Here is a 25684-nt window from a genome sequence, read left to right on the forward strand (position 1 = left end):
ATCACAGGAGGAGGGAGGTAGGCACAGAGATCACACCATTAGCTGGACTGCAGCAGAGCTGGTGCTAGTTCTGCTCAAGGTACAGCTCTCAGTAATCCTGGAAGCAGAAATCCCTTTCAGGTAATTAACAGGAATTTGAAATCCCAGTTAAGTAGAGTTGAGTTATATAAGAGACCAAAGCTGCATGAAGAAATACCGTAACTATACCACCTCTGTAGAGCAGCTGTTTTAAGGATGCAATAGCAAGGCTGGAACATTTCAGCTCAGAGGTTCCTTGGGCCTCGACAAAGCTGACACGGAGCAGTCAGAGCCAGCAGCTTAATCCCCAGCACGGGCTTGTGGCACGAGCCACAGGGTGACAGCAGATCTCCCACCACCCCAACCACAGACACAGGCACAAGCTCGAGTTTCCAACCATTAGAATTTATTTTTCTTCATAACTGTGCAGTTTTTAAAATGCTACTGTAATGAAGTCATAGGCTACTATGTTGTTTAGGTGTGGAAACAGTTCTTGAAAACCAAAGACCATGCGCTACAAGTGAGGAACAGGCCATTGACCCTTCAGCTGGAATATACAGACATTTTTGATAAATACTGATCAGCTTAACACTTAAATGGAATGACATGTTCAGAGTTCTACACAGTTCACTATGAAAACAGCATGGCAAGTTACATAAAAGCTTCAACTTCAAGGATCCTTGCTTTTTTGTTAAATTAATTACTTGATTAGAAAAGAGAAATGCAAGAATATTTGAAATGGAGTCTCACCTGGACAACTTCCCCCCCCTGTTGTTGGTAAGCTCCTGTTATCAAGATGATTCCATCAGAGCTGGCAGTTAAGTTGTGTATATATAAAAGAATCCCCCACATTGCTTTCAACATCAGGAGTTTTAACAGGTAAATATCTTTATGAATTTGGAATGGGTTTTCAAAAATTGTATCTTGACATTTATTGCTTTTACTTGTAAACCTGAAATCCAGTTTATTCCTTTGAGGAGTGTTGGAAGTACAGAGTCAACAGATGCATGTTTGACCTGTATCTTTGCATTCTGGGTGAGAAGAAAGAAAAAGATGACCCACGCTCAAGAACACACACATACACCTCCATCTACAAACAGCTTGTGCAGACTAAAGCAGGTAAGTCCTAAAGTAGCAGTATTTCAAAACATCAGTGGGGTAGAAACTCATCCAACCTATCAGCTCATCCAACCTGTCTCTTTTTCTCCCATGCTTGGCCAGAGTTCAGCTGGTACATAAGGAAGTTTGGCTCTCCTACAGAGGGGAGCAGTTCTATGAATGAGGATTTTGGAGAGCCTGAAGCTAAATGTTACTGGGACTCGCAGTGCCATGTATATTCTTCATGCTTACAGCTATTTAGACTGTTTCAGGGCTGTGAGGGGAGGACAGGAACCCAGACTGGGTTCAAGCACTGCAGTTTTACCACGTGCCAGTTAAGCTGGTAATGTGGTCTCTGTAATACAGAGCACTCAAGGGAAGGATTTGGAGGATGCAAGAGATACCTGCTTGTGATACATTCCAGCTCATCTGAGCACCACCAGGCTCACAGGTGCTACCCAGCATAACCTGGCTAAACTGCAATATTTTAGAACTGAGATGAAAGGGATGTTGCTTTAATGGATCAATTTGCTACAAGACAGTTTGAGAGACTGCATTCCATAGGTTTCTACCTCTTCCTCCTCTACCCCCAGAAGAAGAGACAAGCAAACATGGTTAAGTTAGTATGTATTTGTGTAAACACCAGAACATTTTGCTATACAATAGAAAAAAAGTTGCTGTTTGTATGTTCTTAGAGGAGCCCTGAAGACCTTGGAATACCTGTATCCTGCAACTATTAACCTGTACCACATGCATTTCCTGTTTTGTACATAAACTGAAAGCAAGCTTGAACAATAGTAAATAGCAACTATGCTCCTGCAACAGGCAGAAATGCCACGTTGCAGCTGCTTACTCCTTTACTTTAGATATGTAGTCAGCCAGTTTGTTGATGCTATCCTCTTGCTGTTCTAGAGCATCCAGTATGAAGCCCATCGGGGTCTTCTTCAAGCCTATCCCCTCCATCTTGTTCTGCAGCTTGTTCTGTATGTTCCGGAGCCTCAGGGAAGCATGGACAAACATCACTGCATGATAAAAACACACTCATTAATTGTTAATGCCCAAGGAATGCATAGTTCTTGCAGCACTTAAGACACATCCCAGCACCGTGACATCACTGGAGGATGATGATGTATCAATGACTGCTGAAGTAACCACAGGTACCTATTTAATAATAACATTAAAGATGGCTTGTGCTGCTTTGTGTCCCCTCCCTCAGTTCTGCTTTGGAACCACTTAAACACAGATAGCAAAGTTAACAGCTGACTTAGACTCTGCAGACTTGGCTGAGGAAGCTCAAGTCACACACCTCTAGCCCCCCAGAGAAGAGAACAAATACTTACAGAGGAGAGGAAGCGTGATCCCAAACATGAACACCATGACATCTCCCAGATAGGAGATCAAGAAGTAGCTAGACAGCATGATGGCCAGGACAAAAGTGGTTGGGTACTGCTTCTTCAGCTTGCGGAGTACATCCTTGTTGTGTGACATCCACACAAAGCCCAGGAAAACCAGCACCACCACAGTGCCACCAATGAGCATGTTCAGGGGACTCAGAAACCTGGAGAGAAGAGGAACAACAACCAAAGAGTTCAGTTTCAGAACCTTCATGACTTGTGTGTTCATAGAGGATCAGCCAGCTCAGTGATAATGTTACCAGGGAGGTAAGGGATTGAAAAGGAAGTTGCTGCTGTGAAGACCTTCACCAAGGTCTTAGCAGCAGATAAATAAAGTAAAAAGTACAACTGAAGAAGAAACTCTTAATGTTGAATTTGGATAATCTTTGTCTTCATGTTCTCTTCCTGAGCTTAGCTCAGGATGATGAGTTTCTGTAGCACATCAAAGAAGCACTTCCCACCAGGACCCCTCCTACCTCTGCAATCAACTCATTTGATATCACACCCAAAGTCAGCATATCCAGACAGCAGATGGAGAAAACATTGACTGATCTTTTCCCTTCACATGACCAAAACCAGGCTCAGGCTAGGCCTTCAGATGAACTAGCTCTTCATGCTATCTTGTCTAGGTTTGCAAAATGGGAAAGGTAGAACATTGAGTAAAGGAAGTTACTTCACTGCTTCTCATTTCTGAATAAACCTTCTCATTGGTTTACATTCAAACAAAACGACTGTGTGAACCTGCAAAAGTAGCTCACCACTGTTAGCACAACAGGTAGAAGCCCAGTCCCAAGCAAGCATGCCTGAGAGTCAGAAGGAACTGGAGTATATGATAAAGGTCTTACAGGAAGAAGAGCCAGACCTGGCAAGAGAGTCACTGCTGAGGTTTGTGCTCTGTTACTGTTATCAGAGTTTCCAAGCAAACCAAGCCATTGAGTGGATCGGCTCTGGACTATAAACAGCAAGTCCCTTTTTGGATGAAGGCAAGAACGTCACCTGCTCAAACCACTTTCCCAAGTATTTAGAGCTTGTTCAGAAGCAAGTGTTCAGCAATGACTTTGCTGAGCTTGTTTCTGTACTCACTCAGAGTCCAGGCTCTATGGTATTTCACTTAAATAGTACTAAGTTATGTGAATTAATGTGCATTCTGATTTTCTGTCTTTCCCATGCACTGATCTGATTACACAGCAGCTGAAGCCTCTGGGCTATTACAACCATGGCAGCAGCATGACAGCGCCCCGATGACACCCGGTATGCTCAAGGTTTACTCTTGCAGACTTTGCAGCTCATCCTGCTGCTCCAAAGCTACCATGCCCAGTGACTCACCACTCCTCCCCACTGCCAAGGAGGATGTTATGGTTTGTGGTCTGTGCTTCACATCCGGCCCATGCAGAAGAAATCTGCCGCTGGACTGGTACTGCCAACACTTTACCTGCAGTGCTAGGGAGCATTTTCCTGGAGCAGAAAGAACCCCCAAGAATTATTTCAGACCAAGGACTGGCTCTTGATTCTTCAAGTCAGTTGTGCCAACAGGGGATGGGACAGCTGGACAGAAAAAGATTAAAATTCAGAGTAGTTCCCCACCTGCTTCTGCTACTCATGCTGAAAAGCCAATCGGGCTTTTTGGGAGCAGTGACAGGCCAGACTTGCCTGTTGCATTTGAGTCACTCCCTGTAGCCAGCCAGATTATATTTAGCTCTGAATTGTCAATCTAAAGTTTCCAGGCTGGAAAAAGTGAACAGCATTGCTCTGGAAAGAAACCAGTTTCATCTGTGCTCCTTTGCAGCAGGAGGAGGGTGACTCATGACTGGACCACACTGGTGCCTGGGTTATATCCGTACTACTGGACATATGAGATTCTTAAAGTAGGATTCACCTCCACACCTCAGCTGTCTTGGAGCAGAAATGGCCAAACTGACACAACTCACAACAATCTTTTTTTTTTTTGTTGCTAAAAATCCATGGACAAGATAATCCTGGAAGCAAGAAAGATCTAGACAGAGCTCCACTCTACACTTTCCATGTGCCTGGAAAATACTCTCAAAGCCTTATCATCCTTACACTTCCCGTTACTCTTATTACAACTTCAGAAACCTGTGGTGAAGAACCATCCCTCCATATTTATGAGGAAGAGACAAAGACTTCTCTGCTCTACATTTCTTTCTGGTATTACACAGGTTCTGTGTAACTGCCTGGCTGTAAGGGATATGAAGAGGGGTGGGGGGAGAATGCATTCAGAAGATCCCTCTTTTCTGAGGAAAGTGATTTGAATCACATGTTTTCTGAAGTGGGCTGCATTCCAACGTGTACAAGGGAACAGTGAACAGAAGTATCAAGTGAAGGCATTCAGAGCCACATGAACACAGATGGGGATCGCAGTTGCCACTGAAAACCAGTATTCAAATAATCAGCCATGTGTCCATAGACTTCACTACTGGTGATTACAGTGCTGGATAGGGTGTCACATGCCAAAGCCACCCTTTACTGCTTGACTCGCCCACGGCATAATTTACAACACTGTCTAAGATTATCCTAGAAATTCATACATAGAAAATTCTACAACAATGGCAGTTTTAAGGAAGGCAGAACTCCATTATCCAGTTCCACTCAGATCTGTTGGAACGCTGCTCTCAATAACACAATAGCTAAAAACTAAAAAGGAAAAAACAGGGATATGTAATTTTAGAACAAGAGAGACTGGGGAAAGAGAGAGCTGTGTAAGAGGTCTAGAAGTCACCTTACTGTTGAACCACCAACACTGATATTGGCCTTATTTATGCAGAGGTCAGAACACAACGGGACAAATTTGTGCTCAGGGGAGGAGGCTGGAAGTCTTTCAGAAATGCAGAGGAAAGGTAAGTGACCAGCCATTAAGTATGTTACAAGATACTTTCTAAATATAATTCCCTTTAGCAGGGATTTATGAGACCTCAAATACCTAAAAACGTAATGCACAGAACTACCAGCATGGCAAGGGTACATACAGTGACTTGGGTTTATACTGCTCAGAGGACTTAGGGGAAGAAAAACTCTTTTAGGGTTGGACATAAAACCCACTAACTTCTCTGACCCTGAAAGCAGTGAGTGTGGCAGGACTAACAGCATTTGGGGGTGCCAACAGCCCAGAGCACCCCAGCTGGATCATGTCCTTTGTTTTCTGTGGTGACAAGGAAAAGCCATCACCCAGATTCAGTTTCCTGCCGCCCTGCAGATACCAGGCTTCCTCCAGCATCCACCTAGATACAAAGTAGAGATAGGGAAAACAAATACACGAAAAGAAACATCCTGGGGGGCTGCAGGGACACGGGCATTGTCCTGTGTCAAGTAGGACCACGGGACACTTAGTATTGGTAGAAGCAGCCTCAGGAGAGCAGGGATGCTGGGGGTGCAGTTGTGTGGGAAGAAGTACTGGCAACTACCCCTGGCCAGCAGAAACAGATGAAGATTAAATACTTTCTTTTTTTAAACTAGATTTGTATTTCTAGACACTGCCCTACATGCATCACAAAACAGGTTAGAATTCTCACACAGGAGCAGGAAAACACAAAAAGCTCTGCTTTCAGTGAGTTATCACATCACCTCTTCTTGTCAGGTTGTTTCATACCTGCACACTTGTGCACAGCTTTACAGCAGGAGAGGGGGAGGACACACAGCTGTAGCATAAGGAAAAAAGAGCTTGGCAAGGCACATTCTGTGTGTAAGGCAAGTAGCCTCCAGCAGCACAAGCCCAGAAATAGGATAGGCCACATAAAAAGCAAAAGCAAGATAGCTCCATCCTCATATCATCTCCATTTTAGATGACTGTCTTGGGGTGATTATTCAGCAGTTGCTGTCACATCTGTTTCTTTCACTTGTGACCAGGCAAGTCTGAACAAAGGCGCTGAGTAGGAGACTGGCAGTTATTGAGAACATTTTTTAAATTTAGAGCAGCTCAGTTAGGCTGAAATAAGCATGAAAATTCCTTCTTAGAAGTCTTTTTGCTCCACCATGGCCCAAGCAGTGAGCAGGTTAGAGCATTAAAATGTGCTCAATTGTATTAATTTAAGTAACTTGAAAGATAAAGTTCTGCCTCCTCTCTCCTCATGCTTTGAGCTTCGCTGAGGTTATACAGCTGTAACTACAGGTAGCACATAAAACTATAAATAGCACATTGTCTTGAGGGATAGTCCTCAGCATCCATGGATTTAGCAATGCTTCTGTACCTACTGTTGCTCACTTGCATGGCTTTGAGAACAGGAGACAGATTCCTGCCTGCAGAACTGCCAGACCTTTATGAAGTTATGCACCAATATTATTATGCAACATGGTTTAAAATTATGCATGTTTTGCTCACTCATTCTTAGTCTTTCATCAAGCATGAGAGAAACTAAACATTTTGCTGCCCTGGAGCCTTTGCTCCAACAAAGAGAATCCCTACAAGTACATCAGCTAAGGTAGTGATCTGGGGAAGAAACATGGAAAAAAAAATATGACACAGTTGTTGACTGCTGGGGTTGTACAGATGAACAGTAGATGTTTTGAAGAAGTGGCAAAGGAAAGAGACATCAAACCTCAGGCTGCAAGGAGAATATTATTCCAAGACAGAATGAGCACTCTGATGCAGCGTTCTGAAATTCAGCATGCTTTTTTAAAACTGTCAGATTTTGAAGCTAATTTTTAGCAAGTACACGGCAACAAAAGCCTAGATGAAATTACATGAATTTAAAGTAGTTAAGTTTGAACTACATGATAGAGAGGCCTTGTTGGAGTAGGTGGAAGAACAGACAAATTTCACTTATTAACCAAATTGACTGTTTGAGGGAAGTTGCAAGATGTGGGAGGCACTGAAGGCCTCGGTTTTAATAAAAATTCATACAGGACTCACAATGACAGGGCCCTGGCCCAGGGTAAGAACAGGGAGTCCAGTTCCTCTATAACTAGGAGAAAGGGCAGAATTTTGTCAAGAGCTTGTTTTTTATCAGCAGTCTACTGCAACAGAGTTGTAGGGAAAAAAGAAAAAAAAGAAAAAGCAGACAAGTCCAGAGTCCTTCTTAAAGGAATTTGTAGAGAAGGAGTGTGGCTGCTACCACAAGCCTGTATTTGTGGAGTGGCACTAATTCACAAATTTTAGCTTCTTGTTCACTGATTTATTTTTTTCTACCTAGTCCTGTAGGCTGAAAGTAAAATCTGCATTACTGCAAAGCACAACTTAATTTACAGGTAACAGTAGCTACGGGAGAAGGCAAATGGAGGGAGAAAGGCAGGGACACAATGCAGAAAAGATCATTACAATTCCACTGTGCTCGTGGTAAGGTTATTCCATACCTTGTGGAGAGAAGGTAAAAGGCTGGAGAGGTCAGCTTTGTTGTAGGAGGGGCAGTAAACTAAAGCTGTGGCACAAAGCACAAAGTATTTCCAGTATCAAGAAAGCTCTGGGCTACAATTTCTGTGTCAGCCCAGCTCAACCACAGTACTGCAACAGCTGAAAATATTATCTTTGCATTTCAAGTCTGTCTGTATAATTAGATGGCTTATGAGCAGGTAAAGTTGGTCATAGGTTAAGTTTAGTTTTGATCACAGGAAGACCACTTTATTAGTGGTTCCAATAATCCTGCCCTTAGGCCTGGACACAGCCCTGGAGTTCCTAAAAAGCCATGATTCATCATTTATCAGGGGTTCCTGCCCATTACAGAATGAAGTGAAAGACAACTTAGTCATCAATTTAAATTTATCAGGAGAACTTTCTTTACCTTTCTTCCAAAGCCACAGTCTGGCCAATTGAAAAGTATTTTTATTAGAAGAAATGGGTACTTTTTCTCTACTGAGGTATTATCCCATTTCCTTTAGAATTATTCTCCCATCCAATTTTACTTCCGTGTTAGAAGAATCAGGTTCATCATATACCAAAGACTCTAAGACATGCAATAAAAAAAATATGTGAGATAAAGATCCCACTTCAGGTCTTGTTAATCCATAAGTTTTCAACACCGAGGGTTATCACTCAATATTAAGGCATTATAATTGCAGTTCTGGTATTAGTTTCCATCTTCTGTGGCTCTCTTCCTCCTCCACCTCCCACCTCAGCACATTAGGAGGAAATAAGTGGGAGACAAATCTCCCTTGATCTGAAGAAAAGCAATCAGAGTTCAAAAGCAGGAATTTAGGAGGGTGAGTAAAAGTTGCTGTTATCCCTGTTTTACAGGGAGATACCCTGTTTGGAGATACCAAAATTATTTACATTCTTTTCCCATCTTCTTGGGCAGAAGAGCTGTCTCCCTGCTTTCCAGGGACCCTGTGATTTACCTGTTCATTGAGAGCTGGCTACAGCATCGTGTTGCTAATGAGAGCAATGAACACACAAATATAGAATAAAGTGGCAGAAGAACAGCAAGACCAAGGAAGTCTCATTTTGCCAGCCTAATAGTCTGTAAAGTTCACTGCAACATATCCCCACCAAAATAAAAAAGAACAAGGCCTATGCCACTATACTGAACCTAAAACCATCATATGCATCAAGAAGAAAATGTAGAATTCTGAGCCTGTCCTTCCACAGAGCACAGGTCAAAGTCCCCCGTGACCTAGAGAATCTTTATCAACTTAGATGCTGGGTCAACAGCTTCAGAAGCCCTAACAGGATGCAGAATGCTTACCCCTCACAAAAAAAAAAAAAAAATTGATTTAGGGGAATCACTTTAAGCCTCTGCAACATAAGAGATAAGATGTACTTCAGCCAAAGCCACTCTGGCCTGGTGGCTGGGCAGTTCTCCAATTTAAGCATTTGTGCGTTGCTTATTGAGAAGAGTATTTCAGTTTCCATATTAAAAGCTTAATCATCGTTTCTGCTGCATGTCTTGCTTAAGAGCTTTCTGACCAAAGATCCTAGAACAGTACCTGAAATAGAGTCACATAGCCTTTGATTCAGATTATAAGGTTATTTCCTGATTCCCTTCAGGAATGCTGGGTGTGACACAACATTGTACCAGCAGATGGTCCTACCTCGAAGGTCTGAATCCTGCCCACCAGAAAGAAATGATGGGGTACCTTTTTTATTTTATAGCAAAATTTTTCGGTATGAGCTAGTTCAGAAATAAGAACAGCTTGCCCTGAACATTACTTTAAAACAGTAACAGAGAGCGGAATTTATCTGTGCATTTTTTTTTTTAAATTCAAAGCTGAGCGTGTCTCAGCCTGAGCAGCCCCGCTGGGCAGGTTCAGGAGGAAGCACAGATCGCTGCGCAGGATGCGGCTCCGTTTTCCGTGAGCAGCGACATCCCGCACCCCAAGCATCGCTGCCTTCTGCCGGGCGCGGTGTCCGCAGCCTCCGCCGCGGGCACAGGGCTGGAGGAGCAGCCCGTGGGAAAGGGAGATAACACACACCGAGTCCTCAGGCCGGTCACACCCCACCAACACATCACAGACCCGACTGCTACCGAGTCCCCCCGCCGAGGGAGGCTGTAAACCAGGCCTCTACATTTTTAAACGACACCAGAGGTTTAAGGAAGGGCGGGATGGGGAAAAGGGAGTGGAAGAGGGCAAAGAGGGGAAACGGGAAAAGGAGAAAGGAGGAAAGGAAAGGGCAGCTCCCCCCCCGCCCCCCGTACTCTCACATCCCGCCCTGGGCCGGCCGGGCCCTTTCCTGTGGCACCGGGCCGGGTCGCAGAGCCCCCGCCCGGGGACCGGGGCCACCCCACGCCGCAGCCCCGGCCCTGCCGGCCGCACCGCGAGGCCGCGCACTGACCCCACGATGGAGACGAGCGCGGCGGCCACCATCAGGTAGTTGGTCTGGTAGTAGAGCAGGTTGCTGACCACGCGGTTGTTCCATTTCGAGATGTCCTTGAGGTCGGGCAGCGCGAAGCGATCCGAGCCGGGGAAGAAATCGTCCCAGGCCCGCAGCGGGGCCACCTGCACCTCCATGGCCGCCGCCGCCGCCGCGCAGGCTCGGGAGCGCCGGGCACCGCCCCGGGGCGGCTCCGGCACCGACAGCGACAGCGGTACCGAAGCGACACCGACACCGGCCCCGCTCCTGTGCGGCCCCGCCGCTCCGCGCTGCTGAGCCCGCCAGCGAACGAGCAGCAGCACGAGCGACAGGCGTGTGTCACCGCCCAGGGCTGGCAGCTGACAGGGGCTGCTGTCAATAATCGCTGTAAATTCATTGTTCCTTCAGCGAGTGGTGATGCACGTTGAGCGTTCACGTGGCGAAGCCACTTGGCATCATCTGTGAAACAAGGGATGAGTGGGGAGGGCACCACGAGAATTGTCAGCCCTAGCCAAGGAGGCACTGCGGGGTGTCCCATGGCAGGGGGGCTCTGCTAGTGGGGTTGATGTCTTCAAGCTGAATTTTCTGCCTTCACGCTGAATTTTCTCACCTTTTGTAAAGTAACTGATGCCCTCTGATAATTTCTACAATAGAATTTGCCTAATGAAAAAAAAGAACTTTGGATTTCAGGCATTGCGTCAGATTACATCACCTAAATAAATATGCATTAGGAGGGCGGAGAATGTGTAGTATGTAGGCGGGTTCATGTAAATTTTACTATATAATAGATAGAACTTTTTACCCCTTGGGTTGATTGATTTGTGGAAACTTCCGCCTGCGCAGATTAAACCATGTTTCCTTTCTAAACCAGACTCTGTGTTTAGAGAGCTCCTAAAATGGGCAACAGGGTGACCATGCCTTTGGACAGAAATGTTGGTGCCAGCTGCTGTGGGGTTTTGACCCCAGCAGTCCATGTTGGAACACTTATGTCTTGAAGCTTTCACACTTCAGCCACCATGGCTCGAGCACGGGCTGTTTGTGCATCACACAGCACCCAGGGTTGGCTGCGCTACCGTGCCGAGCATCAAAATCCTTCTTCAAATGTAAGCAGGCTAGCACTTGCTCCTCACAGCTCCATCCGTGAAGGATTTACATCCCTGAAGTTTGGGAGCCCAAGACTTGAGCACAGCCCAAGTTAGTCCTGCTCATCAGATTTCTGGCCTGCACTGTTCTGGTTTATGTATGGTCCCTGGTTTATGTGGTTTATGTGGTTTATGTGGTTTATGTGGTTCTGGTGTATGTCCAGGCCCTGCCCAGGGAGGATTAATAAGACAAAATCCATTGTGGCAGGCAGCGACCAGCTTGAGCCTGATCACATTTGGGTTCCAGCTGTCCTGAAGGCTTTAAGGCACCATGATGTCCGCACTTTGTCCCTGAGGATGCCCTCCATGGCTCCCAGGAAGTTCTGAGTCCAGAGGAGGTCGGAGCAGCTCTGCTATGAGGAAAGGCTGAGGGAATTGGGATGGTTCAGCCTCGGGAAGAGGAGGCTCTGGGGTGACCTAATTGTGGCCTTCCAGTACCTGAAGGAAGGCTGCAACAAGGATGGAGAGAGACTATTTTCAAGGGCCTGGAGTGATAGGACAAAGGGGAATGGCTTCAAACTGATGGGCAGTAGGTTAAGATTAAAGATTAGGAAGAAACGCTTCCCTGTGAGGGTGGTGAGGCCCTGGCACAGGTTGTCCAGAGAAACTGCCCAGACGGTTGTCCCATCCCTGGAAGTGTTCAAGGCCAGGTTGGACGGGGCTTGGAACAACCTGGGGTAGTGGAAGGTGTCCCTGCCCATGGCAGGGGTGAAACTGGATGGGCTTTGAGGTCTCTTTGAAGCCAAACCATTGGGCTCTGTGGTCATCAGAGAGGCGGGTGCAGGGAGATCCCTCGGGTGCGGGCAGGCAGGACGGGAGGGAGCCTCTGTGTCAGGGAGCGGGGTGTCCGGGAGTGTCCCTGCCGTGTGTCCGCGCCTGTTGTCGCCACTGTCGCCACAGTCGCCACAGCCGCCGCTGCCCGGGCCGCGCTCAGCCCGCCGGGCGCGGCGCCGCCCCTCGCGGGGCACTGTGGGAAGCAGAGGGAACTATGGCGGATGGTGAGGAACCGTAAGTGCCCTGTATGTGTGTGCTCGGCCGGCCCTGCCCCGGGCCCGGGGTCCCCTCTCCCTCCTCCCCGGTCTCTGTAGCGCGATACTGACCCTTCTTTTATTCTCTCTCTTTTAGGGAGAAGAAAAGAAGGAGGCTAGAGGAGCTGCTGGCGGATGGGTTAGTGCGGGGCTGCGGGCGAGCGGGGCAGGGGCAGCGCTTGCTGGGGCGGGGGTAGGTGAGGGCGAGCCGCAGCCCCGCAGGAGCTGAGGGCTGGGAGGAGGCTGCGGGGCCCGCGGGAGGCGCGGGCACGGAGGAGGGAGCCCCAGGAGAGCTGGCGTAGGTGGGGCAGGGCCCTTGAACAGCGAGGGCTGGGGGAGAGGAAGCTCCCGGGGAGAGGAGCGAGGGGCTGCCCCGGAGCGGGGTGGGAGTTGCGGGCTCGCAGCTTGGCATGGTGTGCTGAAGAGCTTGGTGACGAGAGGGGGAAAAGCTGCCTTGCCGTCAGGGACCTGGGAGGGCCTCTAGGCTAGAAGCAGGTGACTTAAGTTTTTGGCTGAAAATTAAAAATTCAGACTGCAGAACAGTTGTCTCTGCACATTAAAACTCTTTAAAATCTACGCACCTGCCTTAAAGGCCGTGAAGACGAATGCTGAGAAATCTTTTAACATCATCTGCTTCCATCCCTGAACTGTTCCATTCCATGTGCTTGTGCCCCTCTACCCCAGGGTCAGCAGGCAGTGCATGTGTGTCGGGATGGGGGCCACAGCATTCCCTGGGCATGTGGGATGGGAGGGGGTGCATGCCAAGTCCCCCAAAAGCATGGAGCTTTGGAGATGTGAAGGTGGCAGGGAAAAGTCTGAGCTTAAAGCAATATAAGGACTGTGGTGCTCTGATATTTCAAACAAAATTTAAAATGAAAATAATTCAATGAAATGAATAAGAATGTTGTTGAACTCTTATACCTGGTCGTGCTGTAACAGCACAACAAAAATAAACACTTGAGAAAACTGTCTGTGAAATAAAACATGAAATCTCAGTTGAGTTACAGATGTTTTTCAGATCTCCACAATGTCCAACCCTCTAAAAAATGAACTGTAGTCTAATTGCAAAAGTGAAACTAGATCTTAGCATTTTTATCAATTAGGAAGGAAAATACACATCTAAACAGAAAAGGAATGCTGCTGCTTAGTAGCTGTTTATAGGGGCTATATAAAAGAAGAAAAAAAATTGTTCTTAATGTCACCAAACACAGCTTCTACACTCATTTCCAGAAACACTAAAAACTATAATATCCATGGAAGCAGTTTTTGTGATGTCTGCTGACCCATTTTATTTGGTTAAGTCAGTGCTTAATGCACCTCCTGAAATCTGGTGTACCGCAGATGAGGGGTTCTGCCGCGGGGGTGTTGTGTTCATTGACACCATTTCCCATTATGTGAAATATGTGTGTTTTCACATTATTGTGAAAACTAGAGGATATATAAAAGTGCATCTGAGGTCAAAAGACCCTTATGAATTCAAGTAATGTTTGTATGTCTTATTTAACTGCTCATTTAGTGAGTAACTTCCCTCAGCAGTTAATGAGGAGAGTTCAGTCTGCAATCAAATTATCATAGAATCCTAGAATGGCTTGGGTTGGAAGGGACCTTAAAGATCATCTCCTTCCAACCCGCTGCCATGGGCAGGGACATCACAGGTGAATTATGATTTCTTTATTCCTGCAGTTTAGGGAAGTTTTTCCCTGTTACTGAAAATCTTTTCCAAAATCCATTGCCTGTAAGTTCAGTTGCTATTGGCATACTGTGTTGTCCAAGTTCTGAATTCTGTGAAGATAAAGGAACTCACTCCAGATGTTTTCACCACATTTACCTTTGATTTTGAGATGAGTTACAAGGAAGTTATAATAAATTCTAAACATTACCCAAGAGTTATTAGACAAGTGCTTTTCATAGTGCTTCATAGGAGAAAGCAGGTAACACTTTATCAGTGGTGACACATCCTTTGCTACTCAGGATTGACTCTTTTATAACGAGCTTAGTTTTATATTAATGTAGGAGCTGATCATATTTATTGATTGGAACACCTGTTTATTTAATAGGGAAGTAGGTGTTATCTTATAGTAGAAAATTACTTGAGAGCTGATTTTGAACTATTCCAGTAAGTCTGTTAAAAATTTAAATCTATACTGATGTACTATTAAAAGTGACCTGCAAAACGAGAAAAGGGCAGTGGAGTATTTGATGTAAAATTCTGCCTTGAAAATTTAAAGGAAGATAACTGCAGACATTCCTTTTTTTTTCAAGTGAGACTGTTACTGCACACAGGCTCAAGGATGCCTGAAAAATGAGGCAGTTCCAATTCCATGGTACCACTTGAGGGTGAAGAACATTCAAGATTCATGTATTTTAAAAATATTTGTCTAAATAAACTACCCTGACGATTCAGAGGATGATGTTGGGGCACATTACTGTAATTTATTCAGAGCCTCACAATTGCAGTTACAGGCTGATAAGTCTGTCAAAAAAAGATACAAGACTTGACTGATGAAATAATGATCACCCTCAAAATCTAAAGGAACAAGCTCCTTTTCGGTGTCCTCTTCAAATTTGAGGGAAATAAAAGTAATAAGACTGAGCCCTTTTTAAACTGCAGGTCAACTTTTACTAGTAACAGTTAAATCAGTGGGTTTATTGAAATGCCTGGGTTGTTTTTCCCCTCTGTGCATATTTATATTATTGCTTTCTAGTTCCACAAATAAAACCCACTCATGCAAATGCTCATGTGCATAACTTAGAGGCATAAAGAATATGCAGATCCATTTGTATGAATGATCAATAATTTAGGTGTTCTTTGCATAGAAAGTTGGAGGTGTGGCTTTTCCTGTCTGATTTTGCAGCTGAATTTACTGTGTTCTGTGCAGAATGGCTGTTGATGGTGGGTGTGGGGACTCTGGAGACTGGGAAGGTCGCTGGAACCATGTAAAGAAGTTCCTCGAGCGATCTGGACCATTCACACATCCCGATTTCGAGCCAGGCACTCAAGTGAGAAAGACTTAATTTCAATCAAATATCTGTAGAGTGTGTAGCAAATTAATGTAAACAGGTTCATTAATTGACCACCAGCAATGTGTGAGTACTGAAGCTGCATGAAAAGCTTGTGTTTTAATCAATTGAACACTAAGGTCCTAGAAGAACATACTGTGTTCTTTTTATAAGTTTGTATTTTTAAGTTGTATGCAGTCAAATTCAAGCTTGCTGTAATCATATAAATATAGAGCAATGTATGAATTATGCTGGTTTTGAGTTTCACATGAAAAATAACAGCATTTAAATCTCCATTTTTAAGTAATTTGATACAGTGAGGAATTTATTATACTTAAAGAAGAAATTAGTGTTAATATGAATACTTTGAGAACTGGATAAGATTTGTAGTAGGATAGACTGTTTTAAGTATTTCTTCTGATTTTCTTCTTCTGTTGTACATTTTGTTTCAGAGCTTGTGGTTGAAAGTATTTTCCTGTCACCTTTTTAATGTACTGTTCCATTATTTACTAGTTGGAGACTGGGGTGAAGTAGAACAATTCACAGAAAGCAGTTACATACTTAACATTTTCAATTCTTTCTGTCCAGCAATGTTGTCTATCTGTTTAGATTTATTTTGTATTATACATCAGTGAAATATCTGAAGAAGGAAAGCATTGTCACTTTAAACCAAATAATAATAAGAGTGGACCTTGCTTTTTTCATGGTCAAAAGTAATATGAAAGTAATATTCTGATATCAGCAAAGGTCTTGATTCTAAGTGGGGATATAGGAACTGCATGAACTCAACAACTGATTAAAGTCCAGTATGTAATTACTCCTGCAAACGCAAAGTTGCTTTATCTGTAACTCACTAAGCACTGAAAATTTATGGTAACATGTTTGTAAGGGTTATGAAGTAAAGCACATATTGTATTAATTTTTGGTTTTATGTTTTCTGCAGGCCCTTGATTTTTTGTTAAGCACATGTAAAGTGCTAGTTATTGGAGCAGGAGGATTAGGATGTGAACTCCTGAAAAACCTGGTAATTACTGTGTTTTAACCCTTTTCTTCTTAGAATCTTCTCTGTTTCTTTTTTTTTTTTTTTTTTTTTTTTTTTTTTTTTTTTTTTTTTTTTTTTTTTTCCTTGACAAAACTGTCTTTTTCAATTGGCTGATTTTGCAGTTTTGGTTCTATATAGCTACTAGAATTTTAAGTTCTAATCAACATGTGTAAAATACATGTTTCTGCAGACAATAAAGATGAAGGATGCACTTGAAAGATGGTATATTCCTATGTTGCATATTACTTACTCAGCTATCTCAAAGCTTGTCTTGAGGTACAATAGGCAGCTTTGTATGAAGAATAGCCAAAATTCCATGTGCAGCCTCATATCCAGTCTGATATTGGTGATTTTCTCTAATTGCCAGATCTAGGGAAGTGAAGTCAACTAAGGACAAATCATGCTCATAATGCTACAAGGAAGTGTTGTTTGGAATGCAAAAGTTTAATTACCCTTTTACTGTGGTTTTTATCCTCACAAGCACTCATATTTATCTCAGTGTGTCAGTGTTATGATCCCATTTGAGTTTGGTAGTTTGGACTATTACTCCCCCATGTTTCTATTTAAGAACAAGGATTTCTGTGCATCCCTTATTATGCATGGGATAGCTCTGTTTGTTCAGAAAAGGTAAAGGGAAAAGTTTCAAAGTCTTTACATATAAAAAGATGAAGTCTTAAAATTTAAGTCATATTTTGTATATAACTCAAATTTTTTAGAGTCACTTCAGAACATCACAACTCATTTCTTTTCTCTAAACCCCATGTTTTACAGCATATATTTCCCTTTAACTGCAGTGCACATTTTGTGACATGTTTCTTTGTGTGTGACTGATGTTACTACTTCACCAGATCAGACCCACAATAGAGTTTGAAGGCAATTTTACTGTAAAGTTATTTGCCAGGTGTGGTGATGGCCTGCTTGCAAATGGAGAGGCAGAGCTTCTGTCAGAGGTTCAGGGTGTTATTGAATAGGGAGGTGATTTTTGTGTTTGCCATCTGCTTCAGCATTGAATGCCATGAGGAATGCTGCTTTGTTTTGAACTGTGATATCTGGGTCAATAGGCCAGACTCATTTATGCCATTTATGTGAAAATGGTTAATGTCCCAAACCTTAACAGGAATTTTTTAATAGCCTTTTAAAGGAATTAAACTTTGTTTTTCCCATTCCTGCCAAGCATGGAAGTGCTTATGGTATTTGTTTAAATTCTGTGCTTTTTTCTCCCAATGGACCCTTTTGATTTACTCCAGCCATGAAGGAATACTGCAGTTTCCCCTTATAGATCAGCCTACTGTTGGCTTCTCTGTGTTACCATTAGGTAGGCCAAAGCAATATTACCTTCAGCAGAGCCTTGTTTTTGACTGTTGGAATGTTATTAATTCCATCTGTCTGAATACCAGCATTAGCAGCCCAACAAAACCCCTTTGAACAAAGAATGACCATGTACCTGTCTGCACAGGCAATGAGAAGCAAATACATTTGTTCCTCCAAAGTTTGCTATTGGCATGTGGAGTAAATTCTGGAGCTTTGTGAGCATTTAATTTCCTATTAAATGAAGCTGATCTTCTCTTTTCCCAGGCATTGTCTGGCTTCAGACAGATCCATGTTATTGACATGGATACTATAGATGTTTCTAACCTTAATCGACAGTTTTTGTTTCGGTGAGTGATATTTTATCATTTCACAGTTTAACTAAAGGATTTTTTAAAATGTACCTAAATAAAACATATTAACATATTCATTATTTTGGTTGGACCTTCATGTCACAATAGTACTCAGAATTAACTAAAAATTGCATATGATTTCTTCTTATTTTGGGCTTTGTGGCATGAAGAAAATCAGCCTATGGTCCTTGCCATTCCAGTGCAGCTAATGACTATTGGAAAAGGTGACACCAAGGAATAAATGCACACAGATTGAGAGCTCAGATTTTCTGGTACCTTTTTCATCCTAGTACAGTGAACAACCATTGGATGTTTTTGGTGTTGATAACCATAGTTAATTCTCTCACATCTCATGCTTTACAAGGATCATGGAATGGTTTGGGTTGGATGCCTTAATATTATCCAATTAAATAAGTTGTCCTAAAGTAACAAATAGCCACTTAATTCGGTATTGCAATGCATAGAGATTGGAAAGACAAATCTGCTAAAATGAAGCGTTTGGAATTGCTTGGGTTTTTCCCAGAGCGAAGGATGTGGGGCGACCAAAAGCAGAAGTTGCAGCAGAATTCCTGAACAGTCGCATTCCCGACTGTGCTGTGGTACCGTATCCTTTCCCAGAGAAGCCTGAAGGCTTCAGTATCCTAGAAAGCTCTGTGGGTGGTAAGAGTATCCAAAGTATTTTGCTGCCATCCTGTTTCTCATACAATGAAGAACACATTCATTCAGCTGGTGAGTTGAGAATTCTTTCTCCGTGCCATTAACATACAGGGAATCTGCATGGGAGAGGCTTAGAAATTATTTTGTATTTTTCCACTCTTTTTATTCAGGTGCAATACTGTAATTTTCACTGAGATACTGGAATTATTCACCAGAGAGTTTTGAGTAAGCATTAGTAGGAGGCATTGGTTTAGAAATACAGAGCAGCACTTACTGATAAAGGACTTGTGAGAGCACATATTTTGAGCTTCCTAAATTTTTCACCTGCTGAACTTTGCTGTTTAGGACTATTCCATTGTGCCCTTTACTACTTTTGTGAGGTGTTACAGCTTCAGCTGTGGTAATTTAATCTCAGATCACAAAGTTTTTTAGAAGGTGTTGTATAGAATTACAGTAATAAATTAGATAATACTTTGGCTTTAGGTTAGCAAATAGAAAACAGTAAACTTAACAATAAATATATTCCTTTACTGGGTTTGCATTCAGATATTTTAAAAAGATTCAAGACATGGATGAAAGCTTCTATCGACGTAAGTGGAATTTGTTTTCCTGACAAACACCCACTGGTGCTTTAGGGGAGCATTGCAGATGTTGCTGCTCAATGCTTTTCCTGGTAGTTTGCTTGCTAATTATTTTAGTAATCCACAATATACAGAAAGTAGAAGTAACACATAGAGAAAATTTAAATACACCTGTGCTACAGGTAGTCTAGGAGAGATAGCTAAGCTACTGTCACTGTCCCTGTTATGGACAGAAGACTTTGCTTGTCTTAGGATGTCTGCATTAGTACAGATTTTGAATAATGTTTTTTTCTCCCTAGAGTTTCATATTATTGTTTGTGGGCTGGACTCTATAATTGCAAGAAGGTGGATAAATGGCATGCTGGTAAAGTTTTCAATCTTCTTAATGCCTGATTATTGCTTGAATTTAAATGACTAAAATTAAACATACTTGGGTAAAATGTGTCATGAAAATGAATGAGGGCTGTTGAAACTCACAGCTTTCTGTATACCTGTTTTTGTTTTCTTTCTGTGAGCAGGATGAAATGCAGACTCTCTTCCCTGCCCTTTTCTTGAGAAGTGTTAGCCAACATCTGTGCAGTGCCCTGCAAGGATAATTTCGTAGTTAGGTTACATTGCTGGGGGCTGTCTGCAGTCAGCTTTTGAAAATCAAGAAAGAAAGCTCCAGAGCTGCTCTGGATGATATCATTGTGAATTTTTTCTTCATTACCCAAACAGTATTTATTATGCTGCAACTTGTAAACGCCATTATTTGGAGCTCCACTGTTACAGAATTAAGTGACCAGAAAGCTGGTATCGTTTTATCATTGTGAATTTGATTGTAAAACAATCATCTGGAGTATCTTCCTGTATTAAAATAAAAAAGAAAAGACAAAAGCAAAACAACAAATCAAACCTTCAACCAAGCAACCATTTATTCTGATGAACTATAAGAACATATATAGCAAATAATATCATTTATCAGGGGAGGAAGGGGAAGAGGTAGAGGGTGAAGGTGGTTGATAAAGTCTTGTGCACTGACAAATAAGTAGTGTTTTATATACCCTTAAAATAAACTATATTAAGCGCTCAGTAGTTGGGTGTACCTTTAAGAGTAAAATTTTAGGGTTTTTTTTCTTCCTGCAACTTGTTTAGAAGCCCAAACCAAACAAAACCCAACCCCCCACCCCCTTTATTTGTTAGATGTCATTTTTGCATTATGAAGATGGTGTCCTGGATCCAAGTTCCATCATACCTCTGATAGATGGAGGAACAGAAGGTTTCAAAGGAAATGTCCGTGTGATTATTCCTGGTATGACAGCGTGTGTTGAATGCACACTTGCACTTTACCCACCACAGGTAATTCAACCAGTGAAACTGCCATTTTTTCATATTCCTCTGCTTTGCTGGTTTCTTTTCTTAGTACTACACCTAATATATCATGGTTTCTTCTGGTTTTCATCCCCTGCCCAACCAGGTCAATTTTCCCATGTGCACCATTGCATCCATGCCCAGACTGCCAGAGCATTGCATTGAGTATGTCAGGATATTGCAGTGGCCAAAGGAACAGCCTTTTGGAGGTAATTAATGTATTGTACTGGTGCTAAATGAACATTTCTCCTTTTAATTAACTTGAGTTGGGTGTATACTTTTAATAAAACAATTCTGCCTCATGACCTTGTGTGGTTCATTGTCATATTGAATCTAAGCCTCCTCTGAGCTGGAGATGGATTTTCTCTTCTTGAACTCACTCTCCAGTTGCATATTTGCTCATGTTTCTCACACTGCACAGTGTCTTTCCTGAATGAAAATGTAACCTGTAACAGCTCTATAAATTGTGCAGTGATGATAGTTTATGTATAGGATGTGTTAAAACTAAAGATGTTTGTAAAAGTAATACTTCGGTTATTTAAAATGTCAGCTTTCAATAGCTTCATGGGGTATTGATTTTAAATTAAAACAGGGATTTTTTTTTTAGACCAAAGGAATGCTGTGTTTCTGAAGAACTTTTATAATTGCAAATTATCTGTAAATTCTTTAATGTAGAAGGTGTTGCGTTGGATGGAGATGACCCTGAACATATACAGTGGATTTACCAGAAGTCTTTAGAGAGAGCATCACAATTTAATATTAAAGGTGTTACCTACAGACTCACCCAAGGTAAGGGGATGGCATTTCACCAAGTTGTGGCATTTGCACCTAGGCTGGATCGGCATTCTTTGTATTTGTTATGACTAAGCTGGCAGCTGTGCTGAGATAGTTCTCCTCACCCTTAAAACAGAAACAAGCAGCTTGTTTCCTGTGCCAGCACAAATATTTTTATGATAAATCAGATGTTTGGGCACTCATGATGAATCAGAGGAACATTCCTGATAAAACTGAACATTCTTTTTTATTTTTATTTTTATTTTTAACTTGGAGCAGCTCCACAGTTTCCATTACATGGTGACCACTCTTGCTGGGTCAAAGAGCAGAAACAAAAGAACTTGACTGTCTTTTTTAGCAACATTGTGTGCCAGTTCAGGCTGGTTAAGTCTATAGCATCTGTTCCTCTCTGCTGTCCCTGCCTCTGTTCACATGCAAGTGCAGTATGCTGACACTCATTTAATCAGCATTTAAAACACTAACCAAATAGAAAACTCAACTATCTTTCCTTTGTGCATTTCCCCAGTTAAACAGGAAGAGAGCAGAGGTTTAATTTCCAGTGCTAAATACAGAATACTTGCTTTCAGAGTTTGTTCAGAAGTTCTCTTTGTTTGTTACCTGCTTTTTTTCAATGTTCCTGATGCATTCCTAAAATCAAAAAGTGCCCAAGTACTGCAGTAGCATGCCATTTTACCTGTTTGTTACAGAAATTCCTGGACACTTTAAAGTACCTTTGTACCCACCTATTGAAATTATTCTGTCTAAAAGTAGTCTCTCAATAGAGTTTCTTAGAAAACCCAGAGCTGTATGCTTTGTTTTTACAGGCGTAGTGAAACGAATTATTCCAGCAGTAGCTTCTACAAATGCAGTAATTGCAGGTATGCTGAAAGAACTCATTTCACTTCTGCTTTACTGACTTGAGAGTTTTGTGGGACAACAATTTGGAATTGAGAACTTGGAGAGGATAATAGTAATTTTTAAATGTGTCTGGTTTATTCTTACAGTCTTATTTCTGTTTTCCATAGAGAAACTGTATGTGACTGGATAAATATTATGACTCTGGGAGAGAGTAAAAGCACTTAAGACTGGGGAGAAAAATTGAAAAACACAGTACATAGGTTTGACATAGTCTGAGATTAGTGCCAAATCTGTGGTGTTAATGCACAGAACTACCAGCTGCCTTCAGATGTTTATTTTTCTCTTTATAGATTGTTATAGTTGATTGTTTTTGTCATTTTTTGTACAACTGTGTGATGTCTGCAGGTCTGCTAGAGCTAGGTGATTTTTTTTTTTCTCATTCCAGCTGTTTGCGCCACAGAAGTTTTTAAAATAGCCACAAGGTATTTAATTTCTTATTAATAACAGACATGATTTCCAGCAGAATGCCATGTATCAACACTGACATATTTGTCATTACAGTGCATATGTTCCTCTTAACAACTACTTGGTGTTCAACGATGTGGATGGATTATATACATACAGTTTTGAAGCTGAAAGAAAGGTTAGTGCCATTAAAGGCTTGAAGGGTTGTTTCCTTGATTTGTATTTATGCACTTTGTGTGTATTTCTGGACCTCAGTATTGAATCAGTTGGCCCCTAGCACTGAATAATAATACTTCGTAAAAGTAAAACTAAAAGTAAACTAAAAGTGGAAACTACAGTGTTACTGGTCTGCTGTTTCTGCAGAGTAGAACTACAAAATAAGATCCTCAAACCTAAGACATGTCATGGGCAGATCTTCTCAAAAAGAGCTTATGGTAAAAATTGATCTGAAAGTTTGTAGTATTGGATTTTATGCCAGATTAAATTTGTCATTCATAAATACTTAGGTGCTGTTGGGAGCCAATCAGTGACAGACTTCAGAAGGAAATGGATTTTGTCATTAATATTTGTAACTATTAATATTTCTAGAGCTAAAATTTCAAAAAACCACAACACAAACACTTTTGAGACCTTACTAACAGCATTTCTAAAATCATCTTTAACATAATGTGTATTCTTGTGCTGTTTTGTGGTAGGAGAACTGTCCAGCCTGCAGCCAGCTTCCCCAAAACATAGAGATTTCCCCATCAGCTAAATTGCAGGAGATCCTGGATTACTTAACAAATAATGCTTCATTGTAAGTTTCAACCATTCTGAGTAATTTGATAATTTGTTGGTTTTTTGCTTATAAAAGGTAATTTTAAAATGTATTTTAACCTGATTGTCTGGTTTTGTTTTGTTTGTTTTGTTATGTTTGTTTGTTTTTAAATGTTTTATATATAGGCAGATGAAATCTCCTGCAATCACAGCAACTATGTATGGGGGAAATAAAACACTTTATTTACAGGTAATCTGAACATACATAATTGACTTCAATATTCTGAATTTACTTAAATGTACTGAATTAAAAAAAAATGTTGGCTTTTTTTTTTTTTTTTTAATTTGCAGACAGTAGCTTCAATTGAGGAACGAACAAGGCCAAATCTTTCCAAGACACTAAAAGGTATGGAGCTGTCAGGTGTTGATTTTCAAGTTAGAGAAAGTCAGTTTCACCCCTCTGTGTGGATATTTAGCTTTATTTTGCATTATGCAGTAGAATTTTTTTCATTGTCCTTTTACATTCAATACACATTCAATTTTAGTTTCACATTTCTCAGGTATATCAGTTGTTTAAAGGTGAAGTGCAGGCAGATGCACAGAACATTGCAACAAAACAACCAAATAACTGCTGTAAATTACACATTCTCCAGTAGAGTTTTATATCCATTTCTCAACAAGGTCTGTTTCCTGGTTAAATTAGATTAGTATTAACTTAGCCAGTGAGCTGTTTGCAGCTTTATTTAATCACATTTATGGTTTGTGGGGATAGCATTTCTAATTTTTTGGGGGCTTCTTGAAAAGGCAAAGCACATGGGTTTAATTAAATTAATTAAGCTTTTCTTTCTGTTTCAGAACTGGGGCTTGTGGATGGCCAGGAACTTGCAGTTGCTGATGTTACTACACCACAGACTATGTTGTTCAAACTTCACTTTACCACTTAATTTATTCATAAGTAAAGTGCAAATACAGCAAAAGAAATCTGTGCCCACCTTATAAAACAAACATACTCTGTGGGGGTTAAGGCAGCCTGAAATGTTCCTGTTAGTTCCAGCATGGTTGAAGGTTAGGGAATCTAAATGAATCACCATATTTCAGAATTGTACGTAGAAGCCAATATTTGGTGGATTATATTTGTATAAATGCTTATTCATGTACAGACCTCTGATGTATAGAAATACACTTCTCCTGGGTTTTGTTGTCAAAATGTTCATGCTAATGTACTTTCAAACACACGGAACTTTAAGGTGGCCAAAAGTCTTGTTTTCAATGTGTGTGCACACATAGATGCAAAGAAATGATATTTTTGAAAGGATGCACAACAATCTGGTTTTAAATTGTAGCACTCCTGAGACTTACTGAGTCACCTTAAACCAAAGGAGGCAGTAGATTAAAATGAGGATTTCCCTCTTTGGTATTGATTTGATCAGTTTTATGGAAGGTGTTAAATATGGAAGAGATGTCTTTGTTTCAAGGAGAAAATGATCAACTGTACATGAAAATACAGATGTGTCTCCTCACTGTCCCCAAGCAGCCGCCATGCACAGCATTGCAAAATTATGTTCAAATGTCATTGGTGCTGTTAAGGTATTTATTAATAAAAAAATCAGAAAGACACCTGAGTTTGTGGCTTTTCTGTGGACATTCAAGAGGATTTATAACAGCCATTAAAAAATCTGGGGCATCATTTGGCTGCTTTAGTCAGAGGCTTAAGGAGCGCCAGTGAATTCTAGTCTGATGTTATTAGCTGTGTTTGAAGTTTGCAATTTTTTAACTGTGAACTGCATAGTTTAAAAGGACGAGGATTAATGGAAACAAATTGAACGAGGGGAAATAGGGGGATAGGACAAGGAGCAATGGGTACAAATTGAAAGAGGGGAAATACGGGGATAGGACAAGGTACAAACTGGAAAAGGGGAAATTTAGGCTAGATACTCGGAAGAAACTTTTTCCTGTGAGGGTGGTGAGAGGCTGGCACAGGTTGCCCAGAGAAGCTGTGGCTGCCCCGCCCCTGGAAGTGTTCCAGGCCGGCTCAGCCGGGGCTTAGAGCAGAATGTCTGTGCCCATGGCAGGGACTGGAACCGGGCGGTCTTTCAGTCCCTTCCAGCCCCGGAGCTAAAGCGTT

General features: G+C 41.8%; 2 protein-coding genes across 4 annotated transcripts; one reads left to right on the top strand and one right to left on the bottom strand.

The window, feature by feature from the left end:
- Positions 1 to 402: 402 nt before the first annotated feature.
- Positions 403 to 10566, bottom strand: ARL6IP5 (ADP ribosylation factor like GTPase 6 interacting protein 5). The gene is made up of 3 exons (XM_053989705.1): positions 10228 to 10566; positions 2457 to 2674; positions 403 to 2138 (listed from the first exon to the last, which is right to left on the bottom strand). Exons 1-3 carry the CDS (start codon positions 10401 to 10403, stop codon positions 1966 to 1968), a joined length of 567 nt encoding a protein of 188 aa, XP_053845680.1. The 5' UTR covers positions 10404 to 10566; the 3' UTR covers positions 403 to 1965.
- A 1770-nt stretch (positions 10567 to 12336) lies between these two features.
- On the top strand, positions 12337 to 25174 carry UBA3 (ubiquitin like modifier activating enzyme 3). 3 transcript variants are annotated; one of them, XM_053989583.1, is made up of 18 exons: positions 12337 to 12395; positions 12513 to 12554; positions 15295 to 15415; positions 16359 to 16439; positions 18033 to 18115; positions 18642 to 18722; positions 19322 to 19365; positions 19656 to 19720; positions 20539 to 20694; positions 20813 to 20915; positions 21382 to 21495; positions 22305 to 22358; positions 22784 to 22820; positions 22900 to 22981; positions 23499 to 23599; positions 23746 to 23809; positions 23911 to 23965; positions 24415 to 25174. In XM_053989583.1, the coding sequence occupies exons 1-18, from the start codon at positions 12376 to 12378 to the stop codon at positions 24501 to 24503; spliced, it is 1392 nt and encodes a 463-aa protein (XP_053845558.1). In that variant the 5' UTR covers positions 12337 to 12375; the 3' UTR covers positions 24504 to 25174. The 3 variants fall into 3 exon arrangements, with proteins under 3 accessions (XP_053845558.1, XP_053845559.1, XP_053845560.1); XM_053989585.1 differs by having other exon boundaries at positions 12388 to 12406; XM_053989584.1 differs by lacking the exon at positions 12513 to 12554 and having other exon boundaries at positions 12375 to 12395.
- The last annotated feature ends 510 nt before the right edge of the window (positions 25175 to 25684 follow it).

This window comes from Vidua macroura, chromosome 13 (assembly GCF_024509145.1).
Source record: "Vidua macroura isolate BioBank_ID:100142 chromosome 13, ASM2450914v1, whole genome shotgun sequence".
Classification (NCBI taxonomy): Eukaryota; Metazoa; Chordata; class Aves; order Passeriformes; family Viduidae; genus Vidua; species Vidua macroura.